The sequence below is a fragment of the Talpa europaea genome (genome assembly GCF_964194135.1).
Source record: "Talpa europaea genome assembly, chromosome: 8".
NCBI classification, from domain to species: domain Eukaryota; kingdom Metazoa; phylum Chordata; class Mammalia; order Eulipotyphla; family Talpidae; genus Talpa; species Talpa europaea.
The window spans coordinates 92,768,159-92,778,342 of NC_140075.1; the positions used below are offsets into that span (position 1 = coordinate 92,768,159).

General features: G+C 40.0%; 1 protein-coding gene across 1 annotated transcript; it reads right to left on the bottom strand.

The window, feature by feature from the left end:
* Positions 1-734: 734 nt before the first annotated feature.
* On the bottom strand, positions 735-2,024 carry LOC311175410 (thioredoxin-like; the record flags this gene model as incomplete). The annotated part of the gene is made up of 2 exons (XM_084240283.1): positions 735-1,057; positions 1,973-2,024. The coding sequence occupies 2 exons, from the start codon at positions 2,022-2,024 to the stop codon at positions 735-737; spliced, it is 375 nt and encodes a 124-aa protein (XP_084096409.1).
* Positions 2,025-10,184: the final 8,160 nt, after the last annotated feature.

The following is a 10,184-nucleotide window of genomic DNA, read 5'->3' on the forward strand; positions in this document are numbered from 1 at the left end:
CTGCTCCCCTCAGCAGTGTACTTCAGTCCTTCTGCCTGCTCTGCAAACTGCTCTGGCTCTGGTGAATTCTCTCACCCTCCCGCGCTTCTGACTGTACACAGTGCTTGTATAAATAAATAAATAAATCTTTTTTAAAAATTACTAAGAATAATAAAAACCATTACCATCTATTAGACTCCCTCCACATTCAGTCTCCCTCCCATTCTCCTCTGGTTATCCCAGTTCTGTTGTCAGAGTCCACTGGCTTATTTTTGTTCTGTTTTATTCCTTCATGTGCTGGTTTCCTTATCTTCCACCTATAGGTGAGATCATCCAATAAGTATCCTTCTCCTTCTGAGTTAATTCACTTAGCAGGAGCTGCAAATGGTAAAATTTCATCTTTATTATAGCTGAGTACTATTCACTTGTGTATATATGCTACATCTTTATCCAGTCCTCACCAAGATTTTTGTATATTGATTTTGTAGCCTGCCACTTTATTGTTTCCAATAGTTTTACTTAGTGGAGTCTCTAGGGTTCCTATGTGTGCTATCATGTCACATGCAAATGTTGATAGTTTCACTTCTTTTCCAATCTGAATTGCTTTTATTTCTTTTTTTTTAAGGGTAGAATTAATATTTTATTTTCATGTATAATCAGGGACAGCTGCAAATAAGTGTGGCTATTTAATCTGTTTTTGTAAATAAAAAAAATTACAATTGTTACAGCCGATGAGTGGTTTTCAGAAAACATGATTAGATTAATTCATTAATGGTGGCTTCAAGTTTGTCCTTATTTGCTCCAGAAAATTCACCCACCTTTTGTCCCTTTTTAAAAAACTGGAAAGTTGGTATACATTTGACTTCACAATCTAAAGCGACATCCTGACAGTCATCCACATCAACTTCAAGGAACACCACATTGGTGTACTTTTCAGAGAGGGAGTGAAAGAAAGGCTTGATCATTTTGCAAGTCCCACACCTTGTGGCCGAGAAGTCAACAACTACCAGTTTATCTCCTGCACCATTCAAGGCGTCCTGAAAAGCAAACTTGCTGTCAATCTGCTTCAACACTTTGGCTGCAAGAGTCTGACTAACGACCGTAAGAACCAATGGAAGCGGATCTAAAGAGCCAGAACCAAGCTTCTGCTTTTATTTCTTAATGTTGTCTACTTTCTCTGGCTAAGACCACTAACAGTAAATTAAATAGAAGTGGTGGAATGAGCAACCTTATTTTGTTACTGCTCTTAAAGGAAAAGCTTTCAATTTTTTTACCATTGAGTATATGAACTGAGGATTAGTAATATATGGCCTTTATTGTATGTTCATTGAGGTCTCTGCCCTAACTCTTCCTTCAAGACCCAGCTCAAGTTCTACCAGCTCAATGGACGCCCTACCAACTGCTCTAGTCATTGGGAATCACTCCCTCTCCTTAATTCCTGCACCACTGATCTGTAAATAGGTAACTATATAATTTATCATACAAACTGTGAGGTTTGAGAGCTAAAGGGGGCATAATTACTCTAGAAAAGCAGTCATAAACTAGGGCTAGCCAGGACAAACTGAAGCATATGATCAGCCTACTTATACATTACTCATTTGGCACTCAGTCTGTGTTATCTGGCAGTTTTAATTTGTTTGTTAAAAACATATGTATGTATTTAAATATACTGCCTTATCTCCTCAAGACAGTAAATGCTCTGAATGCAAATCATATATTCTCCCTCTTTGTTCATCTGGTACTTATTCAGTATCTTACACAAAACACAGTAAACATTGTTCATCGTGTTTTTCTTGTTATTTAAAAATGAACTTTGGGTTAGAAATAAACTTTCAAAAGCAGTAAATTCATCCAATTATGATTTGGGCAGAAAGACAAAAATCTCTAGGTCCACAGTAAGAGATGCTGACATCAAAAAGTTTCCTCAAGTTTTTGCTGAGGGTTGGGTTATGGCCTCTACCACACAGTTCTGCCTTTTTGCTAAGTTACTTACCAATGTCCTTAGTCTTTATCTTGACAACTTTCCTTTTCTGTAGCTCAGTCATGATACTACACAGAAGAAAGCTTTCAGCCCCAATCAGAGGACTCATGTAACTCACATCAAAATAAAAATACATCTAAGAAAATGTTGCTGTGGCTAACCAGCCTGGAACCAAACATTTGGAGGTTTTGATTCACTTGACTTATTTTTGTTAATCAGCAACTGATAGTTACTGCTAACCTATCAGTAGCCATAAGAAAAACAGAAAAGAAAGGAAGTCTAAGAACAGAGAAAGACAGCAGGCAGTCATCATAGCTTAGGCTCTAAAAATAAACTAGAACACAACTGCAAACTGAAGGACATATGGGAAAGAAAGATTTAGGACAGAATCATCTGTCAGGAGTAAATTCGTAACAGAAAGTAATGCTACCAAACAGCATCACATAAAAATCAAATGGGGGGGCCTCCCCGGTGGCGCAGTGCTTGAGCGCTGCACTGTGAAGCTGTCCGCAGCCTCAGTAGTGTGGGTTTGATCCTGGCTGGCAGGCGTGAATCCCACATGGTGCAGCAGGCCTCTCCTGTCTCGCCTGCTGCTCCCCTCAGCAGTGTATTTCAGTCAATCTGCCTGTTCTGCTCCCCACTCTGTCTCTGGCGAATCCTCTCACCCCCTGCACCTCTGGTCTGTACCCCAGTTCCTGTATGCATAAATAAATCAATCTTCCAAAAAAAAATCTTTTAAAAATAAAAAAAATAATGGCATGAGTTTATCTTTTTGACTGCTGAGTAATATTCCATTGTGTGTTTTTACCACATCTTCCTGATCCAGTCATGTAGTTTTGGGCATTTGGGTTGTTTCCAGGTTTTACCTATTGTAAAAAATGCTGCAATAAACATAGGTGCACAGGGCCTCCCCGGTGGCGCAGCGGTTGAGCGCTGGGTTGCGAAGCTGCCTGCGGCCTCTGCGGCGCTGGTTCGATCCCCGGCTGCTCCCCGGCCACCTGAGGAGGGTCCCACATGGCGCGCAGACCTCTCCTGCCGCCCGCTGCTCCCCTCAGCAGTGTACTTCGGTCCTTCTGCCTGCTCTGCTCCCCGCTCTGGCTCTGGTGAATTCTCTCACCCTCCCGTGCTTCTGACTGTACCCAGTGCATGTATAAACAAAACAAACAAACAAATAAATAAATAAAACATAAAAAAAATAAATAAAAAAAATAAACATAGGTGCACAGGGGTTCTTTTGAATCGATGTTTTTGTGTCCTTTGGGCAGATCCCTAATAGTGGAATTGCTGGGTCATATGATAGCTCCATTTTTAGCAGACTGAGGAACCTCCAGGAGCTAGAAGGAATTATGCTCAGCGAAATAAGCCAGAAGGAAGAAGAAAAATATCGGATGGTTTCACTTACAACAGGAATATAGGAGAACCAAATAAGACATCAGTGAAAAATAATAATAATATAAAACACAGCAAAGCAAAAACAGACAATTATAGATCAGAGACATACTGCAGGGGAGGAGGAGGGAGAGGGATCAGAGGGAGGGAGGAGCACAGGGGACTGTGGTGATGGTGCACGGGTGCCTTGCGGAAGGAAATTCTATGGGGACTCAATCTGAGGGGGTGGGGGGAAGCAAATATTGTTTAAAAAATAATAATAATAAATAATATCACCATCTGCTTTGGAAATTTAAGTCAGGAATAGACAACTAATGGCAGATGTACCACTAAAGTATATTTCTTATCCCTTTTGTCCAATCATCCTGCTTCCTTTATCTCTCATTCTCTTCTTTCTGCTTGTTCTTCACCCCCACCCCCCATCTTCCCTCACATATACTTAGGGCCCTTGATAGCAGGCAGGGGCAAATGTCATTGAATTAAGCATTAATCTTCTTAGATGCAGAGGTGTTTGTTAGCTAACTTCTTAAAAGTTGTTCTATCTCTGGATTCTCTAGGGCTATAGTTAATTACTATAACTTGATTACCACCCATTAAGTCTTATAGCTTTATTAGTTCTCTGGACTAATTTTCATCCACTTAGCTAACATTTGTGGAATACTTAATACATATATCAGACCCAGGGCTAAATGGATTATCTCCATTTACTCTCAATGAGGTAGATGTAGTCCCATTTGCAAATAAGGAAAAAGGCACAGAGAAATATTGTATCCTGTACAGCTAATAAGTGACAGAGCTGGAATGTGAATCCACATCTGTATGTCTCCACACAACCACTTCCGTGGAAAATATGATGCTGATATATATGTAGGAAGAAGTCTGAGCGATTTTCACTTCCATTGTGATAACTTCCACCTGGGGTGGGTTAGTCATAATTATGGAATCAGTCTCCCTGACTTAAAGGTTGAAGCTTTACCCTTCTCATCAAAAGAGTGGGCATTACTAAGATCTGTGCTACCTCACTACCAGCCTTCCAAACTTGTTTTCCCAGGCCTTTGTACTTTTGTACATGTTGCTTCCCTGCCCAGGGAACATTCCCTAAAGCCCATGCTTTTTTAAAGTCTGCTGAAGTACCAGCTCTTCTGGAAAATCTTTGCTGACACTGTTCCCTCCTCTCTCCAACCTCTCTCAGGTTTAGATGCCTGCCCTTTTTTTCTGGCCCCAATAACATCCTTTAGAGAAGTCATTACACATATTGTGACCACTGGTTTTGTTTCCCCCCTCACCCCAATTGTAAGTTTAAAGGCAGGCATGGTTTAAACACTCCACACATTATTCCTGGGTTTTAATATCATCATATTACTTCTTCCAGGCATAATTATATTTTGAGCACTATTTTAAATTTTGCAGTGAAAGGCTCATTGATGTCAACACCTCAAATATTAATTGAACCGATGATAGAAGACTAAAATACCACACTGGTGGAAGAATCACCTACTTTACTTCAACTCGAATGAACAAACCATTATGGATCCAATTATTTATAAAAGAAAAGATAAAGCAGTGTACAGAACCAATTGAAGTCAAGAAGGTGTTGCTAACTTTCAAGGAATGAGGTGACAAACTGAACTCTAAGTTTACAGATCATTTCCTAGAGAGCAATGAGGTGTTAAATTGAATGATTCCAGGGCACCTTGTTCTTGCTGAATCATCCATGCCGTAGGCAAAATATTTCCCTAATGGGTACAGCATGAAGACATGACTTAGCAATACATTCTTGGTGAGTTATTAAAGGAGAAGGATGTTGAACTTAAAACAATTTTTCCACCAGAACGTCTTCTCATAAAAAAAAAATTTGTTTTCCTCCTCAAATTTCAAAATCTTTGAAAGCAATGGCCTGGAGTCAAGTCTGAATGGAATAGGCAGAAAGGTGACTGCTTTTAGTCACGGAATTTGTTGGGGTAAGATGTTGGGATGGGCAAAACTATGTTCAGCTTTCATAATCAAAAAAACATGACTGAGTACCCACTACGTGTGCGTGTCAAGCATACTGCTAAAAGCTGGAAAACAACCACAATTCTTAAGGAATTTGCAGCCAAGTGGTGACTGTGTATTCTAGGATAGGGGAAGGAATAAATGTTGTTACAGGAGCTTAGAATAAGAAACTAATACCTGGTCTTTGTGGAAGAGGTGATGATTGAGCCATGTCTAAGAGACTAAATATGACTGCAACAGATGGGCAGAGGCAACACACAGAAAGTTATGAAGAAAATTTGAAAGAATTTCATGTGTGTAAGATCATGAGAAGTCTGGTGACATTATAGATAGGAAATATATGACGACAAAGAAAGGACTGCCGACGGATAGGTAGGGAGCAGCAGGACAGCGGCAAGAGATATAGATGGGGGTTGACTTTTAAATGGCTTCGAAAGCAGGAATAGGGAAGTTGATTTTATCCTGAAGGCAACGGGGAATCATGAAGCTTCTCGAGCAGTGACACCATGAGATGTATTATAACTGTTACATTTCTTGGCACTGTCTTCTGTAGTTGCTTAATAATATGTCTCCTGTTCTCTCAAGTTTTGGTATGTACTTTGTCATTAGTTCTCAAAGAAGATTTTGTCAAGAGAAAGAAGCACAAGAAACCAGAAGTAGGGCTGAGAATCTGTGATTAGGTATAAGCCCAAAGCAGCACTTATATAGAAGGTTCTGGATTCTTTGTGACTTTTGGTAACTTTCTGACTCTGCTTCCTGGAGGAGTCTGGCTTTTGCTCTCTCTCCATCTCCTGTGGTTTCCTTCCTAGCACCAGTTACCCCACAGTGTCCTCTCCAACACAGCATGCTCACCCGACTTTCTCAAGTGCACATCAACTATCTTGTACAAAGGTGTCAAGTACATGGTCTCATATGATCCTGTTCAGTTCATACACATTCACACATTGGGTGGGCTTAGTCATGCCAAGTCCCTTTTCCTATCATCTCTGCCTGTTACCACCTCATGCTTGTGGAAAGAGTTCTTTTTCTTAGCACTCTTGAGTCTTCTGTATGTACTCACATATCTGAAATATCTGTGCATCACCTTATGAAGCAACCTTGCGAAGTAGGTATATTATTATTGTTGTATAGATGAAAACTGATAAAATAAGCCTTAATTTGCTGTTATTAAATAGGGCCAGAATTAGGGCCAGAATCTAACATTTTAGCTTTGAATCACCATGTTATTTCCCAAATGCTTCTTGAAGTTTCTTTCGTGGGTACTCCTCCATTTCAAGTCAAAATTAATCTTTCCTAAACTACCCAGGCTTCCTGAATCTGAAAGATTTTGAGTCTGAATTACCTGGAGTAAACCTTCCCTCTGCTGGCCTTTCCCCTGAACTCAACAGACTCCTGATCTCCCTTTCCTCACACCCTCAGTGTCTCTGAAAATTCCAAACTCCTTCACCTCTCTGAGGTGACATTGGTGCTGAAGAACAAAAGTATCTTCTGTCTTACTATATCCGTAGGGCATACATTGAAAATATAATAAAAGCATATTGAAAACCCAGTTACATTTTGATTATTAAATCCATTCCATCCATGTAAGATTGAGTGATAACATTTCCCCAATGGCTACTACATTAGAGATTTTGATGTATTATGAAAATTGTATATGGAAATGATCATTTATTTGTGAAGAGAAAGGAGAGTTAATGTAAAAAGAATAAAAAAGAAATAGTAGTTACTCCCTTGCTTTTAAATATCATGTATTTGAAAGCTGGGGTTTATCTGAATAGCTCTGAGAACCCTAAAGGGAAGAAAGTCCAACTTGGCCACTGACAGCCTTCTCCCCCTCCCCCCACAATACTGGCCTTGACATTTTAGGAGCTCAGTTGTACCTGCCCTGAGCCAGGCTCAGGCTCACCTGTGTTCTCGATGTTAACCTAGAATTGCTGCTAACTCATTCATGCCAGACAGGTGATACCAGCTAAAGAAAACCACTCCTATTTCACGTTTCCTTTGAGTCAGTGGAAAGAATGACACACGTTCCTTCCCCAAGCAGATGAATTTCCACCTGGACATGAGCTTCCCTCCATCTGTATAACTGGCTGACAGTAGTACCATAAACGTTCCTGAGAGCTTCCTTACCCCTTTAAACAAAGGATGAAGAGGGTAGGTGTGCTCAGCAATGCATCCTTCCAGTCTCTGCAGGTGACATAAATGTCAAAGAAAAAAGGTACTAGACAGAGGGTGTTAAAAGGAGATCCAACTGCATTTTTGAGGGAAAACTTTAAGCTTGCCCCAGGAATGCAGTGTAGCACATGTAACTGGCAATTTTAACATTCAAAGTTTCTTAAATCCATTCTTTTCACAAGAGAGGAGTATAAACTGAAATGTTTGGGCACATTTGCTATACATCACTGACATCCCATGTTTATTAAAGACTCCTACGAGCAGGGCTTTGTTCCAGAGAAAGTAATCCTTTTACTTTAATTAGAAAGTTTCTGCAAACTTTAATTTATATAATTATTAAAAGAGAAGACAGCTTTCTTTTGTAAATATTTATTTCACACCACTACTTGTTCATTTCTTTCAGGTACTAATTTCCTTCTGCTTTGTAGCCTCTATTTTCCTTTCTTCAACCTGACAACCTCCAAGACTTTCATATATATATATTTTTTAAGATTTACTTATTTATTTATACAAGCACTGGGTACAATCAGAAGCGCAGGAGGGTGAGAGAATTCACCAGAGCCAGAGCAGGTAACAGAACAGGCAGATCGACAAAATATACTGCTGAGGGGAGCAGCGGGCGTGGCAGAAGAGGTCTGTGCGCCATGTGAGACCCTTGCCAGTGGCCAGGGATCGAACTGGCGCTGTAGAGGCTGCGGGCAGCTTCTCAGCCCAGCGCTCAACCACTGCGCCACCAGAGGAGGCCCAACTTTCATATTTCTATTACCATAATCACACTTTAATTTCTGATGCTGTCCACTTCCTCCTGCCAGTCTCCTCTGGTCCCTGAACATAGCTAGATTTGAAAGGAGAACTTCACTGAATGGATAGACATTGGTTCTGTGACTTTTGTGCCTATGACCTTTTCATTCACTTGCTCATTATAATAACAAGATATCAAATCATTCGGGGAAGGTAAAAAGACACTTGTAAACATGTACATAGTCTTTCATGCCTCAGAACAGGAAATCAGTTAATGCCAAAGAACCTATGTTTTGAAATCTTTGATTGCAGTGTAATTTTTTATTTAAAATTTTTTATTGTGCATGTTCTCCACTAGGAGGCAGGAAGCTATACATCTCCCCCTTGTGGTTCCTGTTAACAAATACATTTCACGAATCTAATTTCTTTGAGTTGGAATCAGTTCCTCCAAAATGTTGCTAAAACAATTTTCCTAAACCACAACTCCGGCATCACTCTCTTGCACTAGTTTTCAGTGACTCCTTATCACTTGTAGGATAAAATCCGAACTTCTTGGCACAGTCCACCTGAGATTCCTCTACTAAAACCCTCTGCTTTTGGGGCCTCCCCTGGTGGCGCAGGGGGTTGAGCACAGCGCTGTGAAGCTGTCTGCAGCCTCTGTAGTGCAGTTTGATTCCCGCCGGCCGGGAAAAACCCACATGGCGCAACAGACCTCTCCTGCCTTGCCCACTGCTCCCCCCAGCAGTGTATTTCAGTCAGTCTGCCTGTTCTGTTCCCTGCTGTGTCTCTGTTGGATCCTCTCACCACCCCCCCCCCCACCCATACCTCTGGCCTGTACCCCAGCTCCTGTATAAAAATAAATAAATCTTTACAAAAAATTAAAAAAAAAACTCTCTGCTTTTTTTTTTTTTTTTTTGTGGGACTCTCGCCGGTGGCCAGGGATTGAACTGGTGCTATAGAGGCTGTGGGCAGCCTCACAACCAAGCGCTCAACCGCTGCACCACCGGGGAGGCCCTACTTTTTGAAATCCTATATAACCTTCAAGACCCAACCCCTCTTTCCCAATCTCCTACCTGAAAGTGGTCTCTCCATTTTGTGCTCCACAATCTGTCAGTAATTACAGGTATTTATGCTTATTTTTTTCCCTCAGCCTCTGCCGTGAACATCTGAAGAGTAGGAAAGGACATGTCTTTTTCATCTTCCTGCTATCCACACTTCTTTGGCACTCAACACCTGTCTATAGAATTGAATAAAATAGGTGGTAAAATTAAAAGTCAGCACTTGGTTTTAAAAAGAAGTTGCATTTAAAGCCAGAGAGAAAAAGAAAAATACCGGATGGTCTCACTCATAGCAGGAATTTAGAAAACCTAAATAAGGGACCAGGAGAAAGACTAATTATAGTAAAGTAAAAATCAAAATCCACAAGCAACTATAAGCCAGAGACACACTAGGGGGGATGCGGGTAGGAAGGATTACAGTTAAAATAAGGGGGGTGGGAATTGTATGGGGACTATAACCAAGATGAAAAAGGATACATTGTGCAAAAATGAAAAATGATGTTAAAATAAAATAAAATATATTAAAAAAATAAAGTAATATGGCCTCAAAAAAAAAAGTTGCATTTAAAATGGATCAACAGAGAACCATGCAGATCAGCTCTGCCTGGTAGAAATATAATGCAAACTATATGTGTAATTTTAATTTTTCTAGCAGACAGGTTAAAAAAAGGTGAAATTAATTTTAATGATGTTTTTGTTTAATGAAATTATTCCAACATGTAACTATAGAAATATTACTAATGAAATATTTTACATTTTTTATGCTTCTTTTAAGTCTAGTGTGCAGAATGTACTTCTAACATATTTCAGTTCAAATTTGCCACATTAAAAATGCTTTGCAGCCACATTGGCTACTGTACTAGAAA